We start from the raw sequence: 21,088 nt of genomic DNA on the forward strand, positions 1-21,088 counted from the left end.
TTAAAAACCAAATTAAACTAAAACAACATAATATAATGATAAGAGTTGCTACATAACATTAAAGAGACTTCTATCTAGGCTAGTACCAAACACAGAATAATATCCATGACATCACATAAATATTTATTTAACGAAGATAGATGATCAACGACGGTGACGAGGGCAGAAAGTGATCATGTAACTAGCATTGGTGCAAGTAGCAATACTGGTAGGGTCATCATAAGCATAAGAGTAAGCCTTTGGGCAAGCAGTTTTGAAGATTCTTGAATAAGCAGTGGGCTTGCAGGTCTGTGGGGTACCAAAGTTACCAGTACAGCAATACCTAGGAGAGTTGAAAGCAGCACAAGCACTTCTACAACCCACCACGTGCTTCTTGTCACGTGACCTCACCTGCAACCCTACTGGGCACATCAAGTTTAGATCACTCACACAACCAGCGTAGCTACATTTTCCAGATCCCTTAAAAGGTGTAATGGAAATCGGTAAGTTGTAACCGTCGACCAGGCTGACGTCATAGAAATCTAGATCTTTCCCAAATGTGAACTCGGCGAGTGTGGCTGGTGGGGTTCCGCCTATGCCGTTGCAGAAGAGAGATCCGCCGCAGTCTCCAGTGGCGCAATGGCCGTGGCCTGATGCGTCAAAGGTGCAGCCGTGACGGCCCCAGAAACGGCCTGACCATTGTGGTGGGACTTGGAGGGAATAAGCTTTGTTTGGTGGGAGGTTGAAGCCGCCGCGGGCCAGAATGGGTTTTCCGGCACCGGGTTGAATTGCTGGCCACACTGGGTGGGGACACTTGTTGTAAAATACTACTGATGCTGCTGATACCTTCACTACTGTTAAAATCAAACAAGAAACAACAAACAAAGTAAGTAAAGTAACGGTGTAAAAAAATGTACTATATATCCCTCCCAAACCGCTTTCTGTGAGAGAGAGAGAGAGAGAGGGAGGAAAATAATGAATACCTGGAGTGTATGCGATAAGGAAAGCAGTGAAGAAGAGAGTGGTGAAGAGGGAAGCAGCCATGGTGTGATATTGGGAATGAAACCTCTTTTGTGGTTATGTAGACTGTATTTTGTATGACGACAAAAGGCAAAAGTTAAAGGGAATATGAAATGGGGTTTCTCTGGCTTGATTTGTGCAAGATGATGCTACTCCTATGTACACCGTACTAATTGTAATAAAGTGGGTTCAAATATTGATAAAACAAAAAAAACAAAAAAATCGATTCAAATGCGGCCAACGGTCATTTGTTAACTTTCAAGATTAAAGTTAAATGGCAAAGGCAACGGTAGGATACCTCTTTGGATCTCCTCCTACCGTAGGAGATTTGATTTTTTTTTTTTTTTTTTTGTAAAATGGATGACAATCATTAGATTATGAAGGTCCATCTTAACTATCATTGATGTTTTACACCATATTTTTTTCAAATTTGTTGTTGAGTTCACCCCTTTGTTTTTCTCTCTCTACGTTTTCTTTATCTCTCTCTACCGTGGTACCACCGCATTGTAAGAGTGTTTCATCACGGTAACAAACATCACTAGATTTGGATGCTTATTATCCAAAATAATTTCTAAAGACAACAAAAACAAACACATGCTTATTCTCTAATGGAATATCTTCCTACAATTCAAGAGGGTGAATTTGAGAAGGAAGAACATTATGGTAATAAGGTGATGAAAGAACTCATAGTTCTTTAAATCTTAGAATGAATATTGGTTATATTGTTCAGTTCATCCCTTTGTTCCTCTCAACGATTTTAAACTCTCAACAATTATAATGACGGAGAAAGAGAAGAATGTGAAGGCTTTGCAGAAAACATATCTAACAATTGATTATTTTTTTTTTTCATTAGCGTGTTTGACAGAGAAAGGATGAGTTAAAAAACCATGAAAGGCTGCTGTTGGTGGTGGTGGTGGGCGGGTAATCAGAAACATGGAGGGGGGAGAGAATGATGATGGAATGTAAAAAGAATGTAGTGTTGAGAGAGTATGATAATACCATGGTCTTCAAAAAATTTCAAGTACATCCAATGGTTGACATCAATTTTGCAAAAAAAAAACACAAGAAGAAGTTAAGTCTCCTACGGTAGGAGACCTATTCACATCTCCTACCGTAAACCCCGCCAAGTTAAATATATGTATATATTTATAAATGATCCTTCTTTAAAGTAGAAGGTGTGCCTAAAAGGGATTAAAAAGTGTCAACATTACTAAGGATGATTAAGAATATGGGAGAGGATTCTCTCCAGTGTAAAGTGTGTCCAGTGAAATTAACATCACACAATTTTTTTTGCACCAATTAGTTATATTAAAAAAGAAAACAATTAATGGTTTAGATTTTCACAGGATAGCCTCCAGTAATTTTTTCACAGGAGAGGATCTGTGCCCCAAGAATATCATAATGCTAAAATACAAATTACATAATCACCAAGAACACACAAAATAATGAATTATACTACAAAGAATGAAAACCTATGATATAATTTGGTTTTTGGGTCTTCGACTATCACAAAGAGTGAAGTTTGATACGATCAAGTAGTTGCCCTAAAATAAGCTCTTTCTTACAAAATATTCTAGTGTTTCGCTCTTTCAAAATACTCCAAATACAAGCCAACTAGATTACCTAAAAATAAGAGTGGATAATCATCTTGAACACATGCACACCTCCAAATTGCAAAGCATGATCACTAATGTCGGTTGGGTTGACATAGAGAATTATCAACCACCGCAAAATAAAAATTTCAGACACTACCGATATAATCACAAACAATGAATAAGTGTGTGTTTGGTTCAACTTTGGATAGAATTGATTCTGATAGAATTGATTCTGACAGAATTGATTTTGAGAGAATTGATTTATGTTTGGATACAACAATGCAAAATTGATTAAACAAACTGAATGTTATTTGGATAGTTTTTATCAAAATTGCTTTTGAATGTATAATTACTAAAATGGACATAGCTAAATTCAAGTAAATGTGCGTAGTCGAATGTATATGTAGATCAATACTAAATGTAGATATATAATTTAATTTAAATAAATAAATTTTCTGTATATTAATTTAAAACATAATAAACACGATCTTTAAACTAATTTTTTTTACAAAATATTTGTTCATATATTTTATATTTTTTGATAAAATATATTTAAGTTAAATAATACTAGAGTTAGTTGCCAAAAATGATAAAGTATAGCGTAAAAGAAATGTAAAAGAAAAAATACTGTAAATCTGAATGGGGACACCGTAAAGAAAAATTCAAAATTCGGTAAGTCATGACCTAAACATTTTTTGGGCGCTAATTTGGTTCGTTAAGTTTTCTAATTAAATTTGGTTCATCAAATTAAATTACAAAGCAAAAAGTAGGAGAATTGATAAAGGGCAACAAAGGAAAATAATAGGTTGTAATAATCAAAATAGAAAATTTAATGTAGAATTGATTCTAGAAAAGCTAGAAGCTAGGATTTGTAGCTTTAAGGATAATTGCTTTTGGAGGATATAATCAATTTTTAAAAGTCAAACAAAACACCATTAAAAATTCAGTTTTTCACTTTTGAAGGTTGTTGAATCACTTCTTGCTGCTGAAAAGCCAAACCAAACAGGCTCTAAATGATTAATTGTTTGGCTTAATTATCTTTTTGGTCCTCTAACTATTTAGTTGGTATCGGATTGGTCCTCTAACTAAAAATTGATTTATTTCGGTCCTCTAAGTTTCTCATCGTTACTACATTTAGTCATTTATATTAGTTTTATTCAAATAAATGTTAGGGTTTGTGTTATGTGGGTACTGACCTCCTGTTCCACACATACATATGAACCATAATAGTTACCAATAATATCAGTCACTATTTAATCATAATACTTTAACAAGGAATATGACCAAAATGATACTAATAAATAAAGTTAGAGGACCCACATAACACAATCCCTAACGTTTATTTGAATAAAACTAACAGAAAAGACTAAATGTAGTAACGGTGAGAAACTTAGAGGACCGAAATAAATAAATTTTTAGTTAGAGGACTAATCCGATACCAATTAAATAGTTAGAGGACCAAAAAGATAATTTAGCCTTAATTGTTTCCTCTTTTTCACATCTTTCCATACAGAGCAACAAATCATATGGTACCACACCATGATGAATTAAATTATCCTCTATTGGGGGTTCTTCTATTAAAAATTCTTGAGGCAAATAACAACACTTTCGAAGGCACTATTTTGTTCCATATTATATGAGAATGAATATGATTATTGGGCTGCTCAGTTCGAGTAAGCACGTGATAAGCACATTTGATCGAGTATCATCAACAAAGCTCTAAGACCAAACACATTATCAACAACATTTTCTTGCAAAAAAATAATATCTAACAAATCCTCCTCCCACATAAAAAGATGTCTTCTCTACCGCCATCGTAGTCCATCAATCCCCCATCCTTGTTTTCGCATCTCTCCTACTATCACACTACTATCAACACACAAATAAAAAATACGAATAAACCTAATCCTCAAGCACTCATCATCCAAGCAAGGATCACTCAAGAAAGAAATGTTCTCTATATTACTGGTGATGCGCCTCATCCCTTCCTTAAACCAAGTTTTGTGTTACATAGTTTTAACAGTTGTTTTAATCACTACAAAAAGATTCTTCACAAATTTTTAAATATTGTTAAAACCAAATTTTCTAACTATCCTTAATCTATTTTTGAAAGTGTTGGGAAACATGTTTAGAATGTTAGGAAAAGTTTCTCTGCACAAAATAAATCTTAAATTTCTAAGTTCAGATTTTATTACTTTTAAGTGTAATTTTTGGTGTTTAAAAAATCACATTTAATTCGTCTCATGTTAAAAGAATCTAACTTTTAGTATATAATCCTTTTATGATGTTCTAAACATATTTGCAAAAAATCGTTAAAAAAATTAAGAGTTTAATGATAACTTAAAAAACTACAAATTTTTTTAGAAGGTATTAGTTTTGTAGAAATCAAATTCATTTAGTCTCTCACAATTTGTTGGTGATACAATTAAGTTTATGAATGAAATACTCCCTCGTTTCAAAATACATGTCCATTTTAGAGAAATTTTTTGTTTCAAAATACATGTCCATTTCATAGTTTAAGGATACATTTTGTCTATTTTACCCTTGTCTACCAATTAATTGGATTCTAGATTTTCTCCACAATAATTATTTTCCACTAATAAATGTTGACCCAATTTTAAGTAGATTTACTCATGCACTCTCCCAAGAAATTATTTTCCCATGACTACTGCACTCTAATCCATCGTAACTAACTACTCCTAATTAATTGGACTCTCTAATTTGTTTATAAAAATTGAGTTTTTATAATTAAAACTACCGAAAAAAAATGGAAAACAAATTTTAATTTAACTTTGGTGGGAAACATTTTAAGATTAGAGTATAAATTTTGGAGGGAAGTTTTTCAATTGAGTTTAAAAAAAAATTGATAACCGAAGCATGATAAGAGAAGTTGAAAAAAAATTATATTGGCATGCTATTTTCAATACATAACCGCAGTAAAAACAATGTGATTTACTAGATGAACCATATGTATTGGTATTGCCAATATGTATTGGTATTGAAGGATGATTGAATTTAATTAATTTTGGTATTGGTATTGGGAGTAATTATGAGATGGGGTAAATAAATGTAAAATGGAGGAAATCAAAGACAAGGGTATAATAGGAACTTTTGTGTCAAATTAGCTTGTCCTTGGTTACTGCAATTTCTCCAAAATGGACATGTATTTTGAAACGGAGGGAGTAATATTTAAATTAAACTCTGACATTTTTAATCGGAAAAAAGTTAGTTCATAACTCGTTAGTTTGAGTTTGTTAGAAACTGAATTGGTCTGCGCGCAAATTGACCAAGCAATTGAAATTTAGTGGTTAATGGACTTTACTAAGGACAAATTGTTCGGGAGAATCCGAGTTCAATTCCTAGCTGAAACAATTCTCTGCTAAACTATCCTTACCTCTCGGTTAAACTCTGGATTATCAGGACCCTCTTCCCTTAAAAAAACAGAAGGTTAACACAATTTTTCTTGAGTTTTTAGTCTTAAATTAAAGTAGCACAATATTATTTGTATAGTGAGAGGCAGCCTACTTGAAGTATAAAAAACGGCTTCCTCACTCTGGTTTCATAGCTTTTCTATTACTTTATTTCATAAAGAAAAAATAATTGTGATTTTGCAACAAAAAGAAAAATTATTATCCACTATTGTACTTTAATTATCATAAATACATACTAAGCAGTAATGAATTTAGAGTAATTCACATAATATTAAAACTATCGATTTTTTTATAACAAAAATATTAAAACTATATATGATAGTTAGACCCTTGCAGAGACAATGAGCCCGTTTAACAAGACCCGTATTTAGATTTAGGTTGAGTTGAGAAGGAAGTGAGGTGAATTATATGGTCAGCTCAGGTCCCAAAGGGTAAAGAGTGTCAGAGAGCGTGTGAGTGAGTGGGGAAAGAAAGGACTGTCGCATTATACACAAGAAAAAAGAAAAGAAATCAAATAGGTACAATACAATACAAATTTCACATGAGCGGAGAATCTCTCTTGGCTGATTGATTGCACCACTTGTAAGTTGAGAATGAAATCTTGATTTTTATTTTTTTTTTATTTTTTTATTTTTTTTTTATGATGTAGTTTAGTGACCAGATGTCACACATATATGGCTTAATTGATTCATTTGTCTTTTAAATAATTTCAAATTTTCATTTTAGTCATACAATTAATAAAACGTACGTTTTGGTCCCTCAAGTTTTTTTTCGTTTGGCAAATAAATCCCGACGGTTAACTTTAACTCTAAATGTATATGGTGGACCAGTCTTAAAAGTGGTCTATCGTAGACCTTAATAATTTTGTTAATTTTAACCATTCGATCTATTTATGATAAAAGGGATCGTTAGATCTTCATAAAATAATACTAAAGATGTGAAATACCTAAAATATCCCTAGTCAAATTAAAAATCACAACTTCTTTTCTCCTATTCTTCTCCAGCGATCACCAACACAACATCTTCTACAAACTCAAATAAAAAACCCAAACAAGATAAGAAGATAAACAACGACAACAACAACAAGAGCAGTGAAATTGGCGATTCAAATTCTATATTAAATTTTTAAATTTCTGTGAAGATCCGGCAGTAGTGTCAAAACAAATTTCATCTTCCAGACCCAACTATATTCCATCTTCTTCATCTCAAACTTTTCCAGAATCAAAAAGGGATTTTTTTTCTTGTTCTAATTTCTTTTTCTGGAAAGTGGGACAAACAAAACCCAAAAGCAAAATGGAACACAAACATCATCATCAAAGGCATCGTTGTTCCTGTTCTCGTCTACAAAGGCATCGTCAGAGAATTTCATATGCAAGATGAAGATAATGGTCGAACATGCAGGAAGTTCAAGCCATAAGTATGGAAGATGTTTTGTAATAATCAGGGTTATGAAAATTAGACCTTAATGAGGCTAGAGCATGTGATTTTTCTTAACTCACCAAGGGTCGTTTGGTTCTATCAAAACAAAAACAAAATAAGCAATTGAAAAGAAAGGGTGGGATTGGTTTTAATTTATTTAACTACATCACTTCTTCTACAAGATCTAGATCCAAATCCGTCAATGGCCATCAACAACAACGAAGTCAGCAACCTCTCTACCGACAATATTATCGAACACCACACTCTCGTTTACTGTTTCTCTTCAATTTATTATAACCGTTATTGTAGGAATCGTCGGTTCCGGGTATTGAAGAATGGATTGCAGAAAAAATTATGGAGATCCTTTTCTATGTTACGAATCACGGAGGTGAAAAGAGAAAGGATTCGAGGTCGTTACGAATCTATTTTCCCCCGTAATCCGAATTTGGTTATGTTTTTTAGATGGCTGTGTTTATAAATAATAAATTGGGTTGTGTTTTTTAATGATTTGCTGGATTTTCTGGGTTGAGTGTGAATATTGATGAGGTTGTATGAAAAAGATGATGAAGGTTAAAGGGATGAAGATGATGAAATGGGAAAACAGTTAAGTGTTGTTGACTCATGGAAGATACAGTAGACATGCATGATCTAACGTTCATCTTTTAATAAAAAAGATCAAACGGTTTAAATTAAAAATATTAATAGGATTTATGGTAGACCACTCTTAAGGTTGGTCCACCGTAGACATCATTTGGATTAAAGTTAACTGTTGGGATTTATTTGGCAAATGGAGGAAAATCTGAAGGATCAAAACATATTTTTATTAATTGTTGGACCAAAATGAAAACTTGAAATTATTTGAGGGACTATTGGATCAAATAAGCCCACATATAAATGTGGAGAAGTGGTGTCCGGGGTTCGAACCCCAACCCCTGCATATACTAGCTCCGTTCCCTTTTAATTGTCACATTTTAACATTTTACACAAACCAAGATAATCAACAATTGATACTACTTTTGATGCAATAAACTATACTTTTACTATAATCACCTTATTCATTTAATATCCATTTCATATATTTCCCTCTCCACAATAAATAACTAAGGATAATATTGGCAAAACAACATTTAATGTTGCATTGAACTTTGAAAGTGACAGTTAAATAGGAAGAAATTTTTTTCTCCAAAAGTGACACTTAAAAAAGAATGGAGGGAGTAATATGCAATATCCCTAACAAAAATTGTGAATGAAATCTATCATCTCTAATTTTTATGGTGGCGTCTAAGGTGAACCATCGATCAAATGGTTCATTGCGGACCACTTTTATACACCATTAGATCTATTACAAGATTAAGATAATTAAAGGTTAAAACGAGTTAGAAATATAGTGAAAGATCACATTTTATCATGTAAGTATCTTTTTTGTTGGGACTTGAATTCTAAATCTTTAATAGATGAGTTTTAGCATGGGGCAATTACCAAATTTCCCTATCTTAAGTCAATTTTAATGATGAGTTTTTTGCCCTTTGATCAAATCAAAACACACTTATATAATACACCATGAACACTTGATAGAATAAAGAACAAACTTTAATCATACACCCTCAACACTGTATTTTTTTGTTAGTTTTTCTTCACAATGTTGCAAGCTGCTGGACCAGATATGAACTTGTTCGTGTGAATGACCTAGATTTGTTTTAGGGTTCTTGTGCAAATCCATTTTCATGTCTTTGAGCTCAATATGGCAGTGGAAAGAAGATTGGATTGAGAAGAAAAATTATACTACTTGTGCATTCCACCCTTAACGATACCGATTATATACAACAATTTATGTTGGATAATAATTCTTTTTTTTATAAATATTGGATAGAGTTTAATTAGAATACTCTGACAGTGTAAAGTCTTACACTGTAAATTTATTAAAACCATTCAATTAGTCATCATATGGGTTAAAAATAGAGAAAATTAAATCAAATCTTTTCTAATAAATGACTTATTTTCACGTTCTAAATAAGATTTTGACGGCATCGATCCGTTCTCATTCTTCTTCATCTTTTCCTCTTTCAATTTGTCTCTCTTTTTATGATTAAATGCTAACACTATTTAGCATGCTAGAAACAAAAGATATTGCTAAATAAAGTTAAAATTTAACTACTGATATTCAACATCCTATAAAATGTATTTATTTACCTACCATTGTTTGTTAAAATCTAGGCCACAAATATTTTTTTTTTTTTAAGGAAAAATCTAGGCCAAACTTGTTATTTACTTTAGGAATGTTTCAACCACGTACAAAATGAATGCACATTATTTGACAAACAATTCTTCATAGCCGCCATTGCATGAATTGGAGCCATATAAAAAATAACGCAAAAAGGAAATCAATTTTCCATATACAATTGGAGGCATTTCATAAATCTACTGATTTTTTTTTATTTCTTTTTATTTTTTTTTTATTTTTTTTATGTATTAGAGCATCCACGATAGAGACTTTTAATTACTCTAATGCAACATCTTTGACGAACGTTCTAAATATATCCCACCAATAAACAAAGCATGTCAAACAACCATTGTAAAATGATTAATTTAATGAAAAGTACTGTAGGATCCATTTAAAAATGAGATGTTTAAATGAGAGAAACCCTTCGTCTTATAAGAACCCAAAAAAATTCTTTCAGTGAAGTACCTGTTATAGATCGAATGTTAAATGGTTAAGACCTCATTTACAAAAATGATATTATCTTATTCACATATTTTTTTATTTTCTTCACGGATAACTCTTGATTAGAAACTAGCCTTGGAGACATGGATGTAATGGAAGAGGTGGTGTGGGAAAGAGATGAAAAGTGAATTTGAAAGGATGAAAGCAGACAATAATGCAGCGAAAAAAACAGATACATATAATAGGAAACGTGGGAGGAAGTTACTCCCTCCGTCCTTATATCTAAGCATTTATTTGACTTTATTTTTGTCCTTAAATGTAAATTCTTTTTCAAATTATTAGATACGTTTATTAATTTTTCCTAAACATATCCCTAATTAATGTTACTAACTTGCTTGAAATATGAATAGTCAAATTTAATACCCATACAAACAAATGATAATTTAGTACTACCTTCGTCCTTAATTATGGGCTCTTTTGAAAAATAACGGGAATTAAGACAATGAATATTTATATCAAATATGTTTGTAATTATTATTGTTTTTACAATTTTATCCTTTAAGAGAGAGAATTGGTTTATATTTTCAACATGTTATTTATTGCTGATTGAAGAAAAAAATGTATAATAAATAGGGACATGTATGTAAAAAGATAATTAATGTAGTTGGAAATAACAAAGATGTCTTATAAAAAGGAACAATTTTTTTTTATCCAAAAGGGTCTTATAATTAGGGACGGAGGTAGTAATATTAACACATAAAACAGACACATTAATTACATTGATAATTTTTCTTAAGAAATTTGAAAAAACAAAAGGGGCTTACATATAGGGACGGAGGAAGTATTAAAAAAGATTTTATTTGATTTTATTTTTCTATTTTTAAAATAAATGCTAATGTGTCCGATATTGGTAATTTTGATTGGTTGACAATGTAAAGTGGTTTTACACTATTAGAGTATTTTAAATAAAGTCATTGAATAATAATTTACATTGTTAACATTAAATGGAGTTGTTAATACTGTTAAATGGTTGACAATGTAAAGTGGTTTTACACTGTTAGAGTATTTTAATTAAACTTTTTTTTTTTTTTGTAGTGGTACAAAGCAACGAGGGAAAAAGAAAAGAAAAAGAAAAAGAAAAAAAAAAGGAGAGTCAAGATTAAGCTTGGAATTAAAGTCATTTTATTAAAATATTAAACTAATAATACTCTAACAGTTGAATAATAATTATTGTTAAGCAATTCTTTTCTTTTGTTTATAAATCCAAAATGTTCAATGATGAAAAGAAGCCCGTATATTAGGGAATGAAGAGAAGTTTTAATACTAGTATAAAGGTTAACAATTTTTAGATCTTAAAACTCCCTTTGAAATTATTTGAGGTAACAAGAACAACATCATTTTTCCAATAACAAACAACATCATTTTTCCATTAACAAAGAGAGGATAAAAATTGTCATCTTGGGTGTGTTTGTTTCAAGTTATATTTTATAGGAAAAACCCTTTTAGTTTTAGCAAAAGCAACTACGGGGGAGTCGGGTGTGTCATTTCTCTCTCTCTCTCTCTCTATCCGGTTCTGATTTCCTGGAATTGTTTGTTGGTGTTCGAGCATCTAGGGACTAGGGTGAGAAACTTGTTTAAGGAAGCAAGGAAGTGTGCTCCTAGTATAGTATTTATTGATGAAATTAATGCAAGGGGTGGTAGAGGTGGTGGTCGTGCAAATGATGAGGGTGAAAGTACTTTAAATCAATTGTTGCTGGAGTTGTTGTGCTGGCAGGTACCAATAGACCTGATGTATTAGACAAAGCCCTACTTAGGCCGGGGCGTTTTGACCTCCAAATAACAAGATTTACTTGAAAAGGATTAAACTTGACCAGGAGCCTTCATATTATTCACATAAGCTTGCATCCCTTACTCCATGATTTGCTGGATCAGACATTGCTAATGTTTGCAATGAAGCTGCTCTGATTGCTGCAAGTACTGAAGAAACACATGCCACAAAGGATCATTTTGAGGCAGCTATTGATAGGATCATCGGTGGTTTGGAGAAGAAGAACAAGGTAATAAGCAAGCAGCACAGGCGAACCGTTGCTTACCATGAAGCAGGTCATGCTGTTGCAGGTTGGTTCTTGGAACATACTAATCCATTTTTGAAAGTAACTATTGTTCCTCGAGGAACAGCAGCTCTTGGGTTTGCGCAGTATGTTCCAAACGAGAACCATCTCATGACAAGAGCAGCTTTTTGATAGGACTTGTATGACCCTTGGTGGTTGGGCTGCCGAGCAGGTTCTCATTGGGACAATCTCTACAGGAGCACAAGATGACTTGGAGAAAGTCACCAAGATGATATATGCTCAAGTAGCTGTCTATGGTTTCAGCGAAAAAGTTGGCCTCCTCTCTTTCCCTCCAAGTGAGGACTCTTTTGAGACGTCCAAACCATACAGCAGCAAAACTAGTGCAATCATTGATAATGAAGTGCGAGATAGGGTGAACAAAGCATACAAACATACCATACAGCTTATAGAGGAATACAAGGGGAAATTGGCTGAAATTGCAAAGCTGTTGCTCGAAAAAGAAGTACTTCACCAAGATGACTTGCTCCAAGTCTTGGGTGCGTGACTACCCTTCAAGAGTGCTGAACTCAGTAATTACGATCAGTTTAAGCTAGGGCTTCAAGACGAGGCGGAAGATGTAGAAATAATTGTCGATGGAGCAGAGGAGGGTGATGTTTTTCACTCCAGAACCCGAGGTCGTTACCACATATATAGTTGATTAAGTTTATTGGGGGTATGATCTTAGTTGATGCATTTTTTTAGTGTAATCACTGATTTAGTAACATTCTTATCTATAGATATGAATTCTATATTTGGCTTATTTATATTATAATCCATTATTTTTCCATTTTTTATACTGTTCATGAAGGTCATATAACCTGGTCCTGTTAATGTTGGTAACCAATATTTTTTCTCTATCCAAGATATAACTTTATGGATTTTGTCTCTTTAATTGTATGGTTAAGGAGCCTGATGATTTTCCTGCTGAGAAAGTGGAGAAGATAATGTCATTTGGTAGAATCTCTCAAAAGACAAAACTCTCCTACATATGGATACAGTCAGATTCAGTCTTTCTGAACAATTGTTGGTGATCTTCCAATTGCACCATGTAGACCAAGCAATCCAAATTCTGCTCTATTAAAGCCTGTTGAATCCATTCCATGGCTTTATATAGGTGCTAAATCAAAGTAAATTTCAGATCAATCATAGTTTTCAGTATATTTTTATTGGTCTATTGGCTAGTTCTCTCTCATTATCATTTTATAACTTGTGCAGTGCCAAGACTATAATGGATCTAACATAGTTCTATTGGGATCTAATTATGATTTAAAATATTTCATGTAATTAGTTTTTCAAATTTTTGGATTCACTTTTCTAAAAAAAAATAAACAATAAAAGAAGAGGCTACCGACTTGAATATATTTTTAGAGAAATGTTATTTAAACACCCATACCACAAGCGCGCATATGTGGGTTTCGGATCAGGGATGTGATAAATGGGCTGCTAAGTGGAAGAGATCAAGAAGAAATTAGTATGATGTCGGTGCTGTGTAATGAAGGGAGGACAGCCATGCGTGGAAGTTCAATACAAAAGGTGTGTACATGGTCAAGTTGGCATACCGGTATGCTATGGAAGCACTTATTGAGAATATGGAGTATAGAGTTGAGGGTGATTGGTGTAAATTGTGGAATCTACAAATTCTTAAAGAATCAAAATCTTCCTATGGAGAAGAGTAGTAAGGGGATGCCTCGCAACAAGGGATAGACTCCAAAATAAGGGTGTGCAATTAAAGTACTGATGCTTGCCCCCATTGTGAAACAAACTACGAGAACGATTGGCATTTGTTTATGCTTTTATGGGATGTGATAAGGCGAAACAAGTATGGGAGACAGCGGGCTGTGGGAGAATTTGCATGTTTCAATACAAAATGTAACAGATTTTGCAAATTTTTTTTAATGTTATCACTAACATGCAGCACCATAAGGTTATTGACTTTGCTATGATGATGTGGTGTATATAGAAGCGCCATAATGAGAAGATTTGGGAAGACAGGGAGAATAATGTCCCAAGTATCAATTCAGATTGCACGGGACTGTCGCACAATGGAAGGAGATGAGGAAGCAGGCTGTAGCGTCAAAAGGAATAGCAGTATAGCAGCAGAAGCGCAAAACAGTAGCAGTTAAGCAGCATTGCAAAACAGTTGTACAGCAGATGCAGCGAAAAACAGTATAGCGGTTCAGCAGCACTGTGGTTGCCACTACCGGTGGGTGAATTTAAATGTAACATTGACGCAGCACTGTTTCAAGAAGAGCAATGCTATGGAATTGGTATATCCGGAACTCTAGAGGACATTTTAAAGGAAAATATTATTATTCTAAAACATGGAAAATGTGTTATACTTGGTATCCTTCCTTAATATGATAGCAATTTCAATCCACATGGTCTTATTCTTATAAGGTGTGAGGAGCTAGAAGCTATCTATAATCTTCCACATGACTAGATGTCACATGAATGAGTATGTTCAATAACAACAAATAATTCAATTTGCCAAAACACTTTCTACTGGGCTAATAATGGACAAAGTAAACTCTCTTTTGAAATATTGAATAACCAAATGCATGGATAAAGAGAACTCATAACTTCCATGAACAATTCATAAGTTCATGCGAACCCTTCTGTGAAAAAGTATCAACCCACAAAGGTTTTTCAACTTCTTCTTCCAAAGAAAATAAGCTTACGAAATTCTTTCACCACTTTTGAAGAGTTCTCCTAATCATTTATCCATTTCTTCCTGTTGTGGATTGATTCTTGCATTGCTTGGTTACTCGGCGGAGGAGTAGAGATTTGAATCTCTGAGACTTTAGGTGAGGTAACATTACTTTCTTCTATTTCCTGATTCACCTTAGAATTCACAGCAGTATATATTGATGGTTTGTTAGGTAATGCAGCTGTAGAAGTTGTGATCATGTTTAGTATTATTTCGAAGTTGGTTATTATCACCACGAAGTGAAGTTGTCATTGAAATATTATACAAAATATACATGCCAAAATACAATTTCCAAAAGATTAGAATATGAGTGAAAATGCAAACTTCATATTCATAAAAAAATAATAGAACATTTACATGAGATTGGAGCATTTTCTTTTGACATTGTTTTCAACCTTCTTGTTTTCTTAACTTGAAGAACATTTTTTCTAAGAAGTCTAGCCTTTGCTGCTTTATTTTTTCTCACCCTATCTTCAAAAATCAAGTGTTTCTTTGACTTCTGATGATCTATCTTCAACCGAACTTTGTCAAGAATTTTGATTCCAAAATCTTTCCCAAGCCATTTTAATATCTGCAAAGATACCATAACCACAACCACTCATTGTTGAGCAACAATTGACTATAATTAATGAAAAAGCAAGCAACAACAATATAGTGACACCTAAATTTTGATTGAAATTACTTATAGTTGAACAAATAGGACTCCAAGGAAAGCAAGAAATCGGATATGATGCACAAAAATCAAACGAAAAAGCAAGTCCCTGTTGTGATAATTGATAACTAATTATTTATGTTAATACTTGCCTTGGTTATTCTTGAACCCGTCACAAATTCCTTGTGTAGGTAGAAGTTACATTCAACTAAACATTATTCATTCTAATTGTGTCATCATAAATCAAAGACAAAATCACTTCTCATATTGTTCAGTAGCATATATGAGCATCTTTGAAATGCATGTACATGCGCAACCAATTAAAAGTGTTCAAATTATCCAATTCAATGTAAAAGGACTAATGAGGTTATATTTTAAATGGTTATGAACTTCAAAATAAATCCCACATAGGGACTGTTTCGGAGTTTAAGAGTGCATTTGGGGAGTGTTTTTTCCTCAAAAGGACTAATGAGGTTATATTTTGTCGAAGGAAGATGTGACTTTGGGAGGGCAGTGCTTTGGAGAGTGTTTTTTCTCAAAAGGGAAAGAGTATTGATCAAAGTATACAGTTATAGATGCTATTGCCTAGCAACACCCCAAATAAAAGTCCCGACAACCGGATGCTTCAAGTTAATAAGCAACTTCGAACCCGACCAATTGTTGCAGAAATTAGGCTTACCATTATCTGCACAATAAAGACCAAATAATTAACACAAATAAAATATAATGGCCAAAATGTGAAGATGTTCAATAGAGACATCTTCCATTTCGAGGAGAAGCTGTATCCCGGTAAAGCCTCTTGATAGAATGAAAAGTCTTCTGATCCCATCAATAGTTGTAAATGTGTTTAATCTAATATGTCTGTGTAACGCCCTCTTTGAATTATTGATTTTATTTAATTATTTAATTGAGTCTAGGATTTATTAAGAAGAGTTTAGAATATATTTATATGATTATGTGATTTATTAAGTGGCTTATTATATTATTTAATAGAATAAGATTTTAAAATAAAATAATATTGAGTTTAGGGGTTGTTATGAGATTTTAGAGAATTTTGGGGGAGAAAGAGTAATAAGATAAAATAGAAAAAGGATTATAAATAGGGAAACCTAGTTTAGAAAAAACATAACGTACAATCAATTTTGGAGAAAAGGGAGAAAAAGCCAAGAGAAGAGCAAAAGACCTAGGAAGCTGCGATTTTGATTGTTAAGGTAAGGGTGGGACTAACATTCAATAATCTTAAGTCTATGATTCTAAAAATTGGATTTAACATGTTGTAGGGTTTAGTTTTTGAGAATTTGGGAATTAGGGTTAAAAGTGATTAATTGATGATTTTCTAAAATAATATTTTGGGTCAAGTTTTATATGGTTTTGAGTCTCTTTTGATGTATATAAATGTTTAGACAAACTTTGAGATCAAATTTGGGCATAGGGAAGTTAAAATTGGGATTTTGGGGTGAAAAATGGGTTTTTCCCGAGTTGCTAACTGACAACATGTCCTGTTTCATGTTCTTGCGTCTCTTTGACACGTTTCTGTTTTGAATTAGCCTTTGGTGTAAACATGAAAGTTGTAGATAATTGTGTTAGCTTTCCAGTGGCGTCGGTTTGACTTGAAAATGAATTTTGTTTTAGGAGTTATGATGAAAATACTCAACGTAGGTCACAGTTAATTTTTATGAATTTCAGCACAACTTTGTTCGAATTTGAAATGAAAACTGGTATTGATTGGTACAAAATTGGTCTTAGGTGTAAACACAAAAGTTGTAGGTATGGATGTTAGCTTTCTAATGCCGTTGGTTTGACTTCAAAAGGATTTATAGAACTTGAGTTATGGTCTTAGGTGTAAACACGAAAGTTGTAGGTATGGATGTTAGCTTTCTAATGCCGTTGGTTTGACTTCAAAAGGATTTATAGAACTTGAGTTATGGTCAAATTACTGCACGTAGATCATAGTGAATAATTGAATATGATTGATGAAGTGTTATATGAATGTATATGTTTATGAGTATGATGTTGTTTATGATTGATGAATTAGTATATGTATGTATATGTTGTGAATACGATATTGTCCATGATTGATGAAGTGTTATATGTATATATGATGTTTTAAGATGTTGATTATTATTTGACGTTGTTATACTGTGATATAATTGTATCTGCATTAATTGAATTATATGTGAATAATTGAGACGTTGATTGGCTTACATTTGATATTATTATGTCATGCTGTTTTTGTATACTGTTGTGTCGCTGTTGTTATTTAACTAAGCTGCATGAGTCGGTCTAAGTTGATTAAGATGTTGAAGTTCCAAATTATTGGATTATATAAGAGGTTGTCGATTTAAGATGTTTAAGAGGTCGAGTCCATGCATTAGCATTTCATTGTTGGGGGCTTGATGCCCTGGAGCCTTTGCTCACTTAAGTTGAGGGCTTGATGCCCTGGAGTCTATTTACGCTCAAATAAAGTTGAGGGCTTGATGCCCTGGGAGCCTATTTACGCTCAAATACGTTGGGGGCTTGATGCCCTGGATTGGTACCACATGCATATAAGAGGTCTAAGTTGCATAGTCAAGTTAGAGTCGCATTTGTCAAGTCAAAGATGTTTAAGTTACCAAGTTGTTAAAGCTGTGATTCTTTATATGAACTATTAAAGATGTGATATATGATATATTAATGTCTATGATGAATATTATGATGATTTTAGGTTGTTAAATATAATTGTTGAATTATATGCTTAATATTATTGTTTTGTGAAATCTCACCCCTTCTGCTTGGAAATGTTGCTCTTCGTATGAGTAACTTGCAGGTGATCGGTAGTAGGTTGCTGGTGTTGCTGTCGTGAGTGACTTATTCCTCACTGAGTCTTAGGATGCTCTGATACCTAATGGGATGAAATATTTTGTGGCTATTTTCTATTCCTTTACATATTGCTTATGTTTTTAAATTGGATATTTTAAGAGATGTTTTAATGAGGCTTGCGTGCCAAAGACTTATTTATGTTAATGAATTTAATCCGCTGCAAAGTTTGAATTAATATGTTGATAATTTTTGGAAAGATAATTAGTTAATTATCTCATTTATGATTTTTAAGAAGTGTAGCATTCCGTTATGTGTTGAATACTCTGATAATTGTTATGAAATTTTTATGTTGGGAAAACGGGGTGTTACAGTCTGCACATTAATATCTCATGCAGATATCTCAATAGCATTTGTTGAAGAAAAGATAATTCAACACAGGTTCAATAACGTATTCGATAAAAAAATTCTTCGAAAGAAGATACGTTAAAACGACGGAACATTGTGATTCATCATAAAATATGTACGGGCTGATTAAGAGAGCATATAATAAGTTTATGAGATTAGGAATTGACATAATATTTAGGATGAAAACAATTATCACCAAAAAGGAACCAATGATGTGAGAATTATGATTACACATTATCCAAAATTATTAAAAAGATTGTTGTTGTTATAGAGTTTGAAGGTGAGAAAAACACAAGAAGGGGGAGTTGAATTGTGTTAGCTTTTTCTTTTCTTTTTCTCCTAACTGAAACAAGCAGTTCAGAAGCAGATATAGTTCTACTTCTGAAGAGATGTTCAGAACTAGATGCAGCGGATAAAACAGGGAGAAAGAGAGAAGAGAGACACAAGTAATTTATACAGGTTCAACCGGAAGTCAGTCATGTCCCCCTTGCACTTCCAAGGGGAGTTCACTATGTAATATCTGATTACAAATGCTCACTACTAAACTTAGTATGAGACTTCAAATTGCTCAGACAACTGCAAGAGACTTCCTATGCTCCTGAACACAATCAAGAGACTTCTATTGCTCAAGCACAACTGCAATAGACCTCTTAATTCAAACAGAATTACAAAGAAAAATGTTTGAGGTTGAACACTTGATATACAATCAGTGGTGTTCACAATACAAATCAGATACAGACTCTAAAGACTCTAGAATTCCTAAGATATGAGCTTTGTTAAGAAATTCTAAGTGAACTTTGAAGTGAAGAGCAATTTCAACAGAGTTTTAGCTTAGCTAATGCGTAGTATTGTTCTTGTGTAACTCTGAGTCTTCACTCCTTTATATAAAGGTGTGAAAGAGACGTTGAAATGTCTTCTCATTCAAAATAGAGTCGTTTGAAGCTCTTGATCTATCACCAATGATCTTTTGCCTGATATGGTTATTGTCCTATGAAGGATCAATTTCAAATGCGTTCCCAATGTGAGTAAACATTGTTGCAGGCAGAGCTGTTATCCTTGTCTTGTAGCAGAGACAAAAACAAAGTAGTGGTTGTACACTTCGTACAAACGTACTATGTCTTCAGGAACACTTCAAACTTCAGGTGCAGTTTTCTTCAGACGCTTTAAGCTTCCCTTTTTGTTGATATACTTGCTCTTTATTTGTTCTTTCAAGACCAATTTAAGATGACAATTTTGTCTATAGTCCTGTACACTTGAACAAATATTAGCGTATCCAATTGACAATTTTTAATACTTTGTTATCATCAAAACTCTTAAGGGTTATTATTGCTAAACAAATTTTGTTCCAACAAAGTTACCAAAAAATGATTGATATCCATATTTACATCATATGAAATCAAGAAAAGAAGTAGCATCGGTGAGTGAAGATAATCTTGTCTAGGATTAGAGATTAAGGTGATCTATTGAAAGTGCGGATCATGAACACCAAATCTTTATTTGAGAACGACTTGAACGTGCATATTTTTAGGTGGCTTCTCTAGATCAAAAATGAGCTTTTCACCTACCTCTAACATATGCTCTCAGCAAAAGTTGAACCATTGGCCGCCTAAGTATTTTTCGTAACTTGCTCTCTTTGCCGTTATCAAGCGACCTTTATACCTTTTTTGAGCTTGTTTGTCGATGAGTATGATTGTTTTCCGTGTTCCTTTTAGAAATGTCCTTGATATCTCATTTGGGATGTGCTAGGTACAAAACAATTGCAGTGTTAGTTAGATGTTATATATATATAAGTACATTTCTAAAACATTTACCAAAGCATTATAAAGATTTGTTATAGGAAAGGAACATGTTCAATTTTTTTTTCAAGAGATTAGGAAAACAACATTATAATTAACATGATACTAATTAGAACCAATGAAGGAATCAACAATGTGCAAATTAACGTTGCATAATAGTTAGGTTTATAAAAAAAACTGCAAGTGTCATAGACTAACCAAAAAAGGATTTTTGCCAATATTTACATCAGACAAAATGAAAAGAACAAATGTCATCCCAAAGTCAAGATAGTTTACGATTACAGTCCAAAGCGATACGTCAAAATAGTAGAAGTTCAAATAGTTCAGCAGCAAAGATCTACTTTGGAACAACTCGAACATGCAAGTTCTTTAGTGACTTTTCAAGATCAAAGATGAGCTTACCACTTTCTTCTATCACACGTTCTCTGCAGAAATTGAATCACTGCCCACCCAAGTATTTTTCATAGCTTGCTCTTTCGGCGGTAATGAGGCGACACTTATACTTTCTCTGT

General features: G+C 33.0%; 1 protein-coding gene and 1 pseudogene across 1 annotated transcript; one reads left to right on the forward strand and one right to left on the reverse strand.

Annotated features, from left to right (window-relative positions):
- On the reverse strand, positions 1–1,165 carry LOC11406575 (thaumatin-like protein). The gene is made up of 2 exons (XM_003631053.4): positions 963–1,165; positions 1–833 (listed from the first exon to the last, which is right to left on the reverse strand). Exons 1-2 carry the CDS (start codon positions 1,021–1,023, stop codon positions 145–147), a joined length of 750 nt encoding a protein of 249 aa, XP_003631101.1. The 5' UTR covers positions 1,024–1,165; the 3' UTR covers positions 1–144.
- A 6,481-nt stretch (positions 1,166–7,646) lies between these two features.
- LOC11406576 (ATP-dependent zinc metalloprotease FTSH 3, mitochondrial-like) lies at positions 7,647–13,029 on the forward strand (annotated as a pseudogene).
- Positions 13,030–21,088: the final 8,059 nt, after the last annotated feature.

The sequence above is a fragment of the Medicago truncatula genome, chromosome 8 (assembly GCF_003473485.1).
Source record: "Medicago truncatula cultivar Jemalong A17 chromosome 8, MtrunA17r5.0-ANR, whole genome shotgun sequence".
Taxonomy (NCBI): Eukaryota; Viridiplantae; Streptophyta; class Magnoliopsida; order Fabales; family Fabaceae; genus Medicago; species Medicago truncatula.

Excerpts from the sequence above, each read along its gene's own strand:
- LOC11406575 (XM_003631053.4), bottom strand. The coding sequence starts at position 1,023 with ATGGCTGCTTCCCTCTTCACCACTCTCTTCTTCACTGCTTTCCTTATC. Across the intron at positions 834-962 it reads CCTTATCGCATACACTCCAG|TAGTGAAGGTATCAGCAGCA; the intron begins GTATTCATTATT and ends TGATTTTAACAG.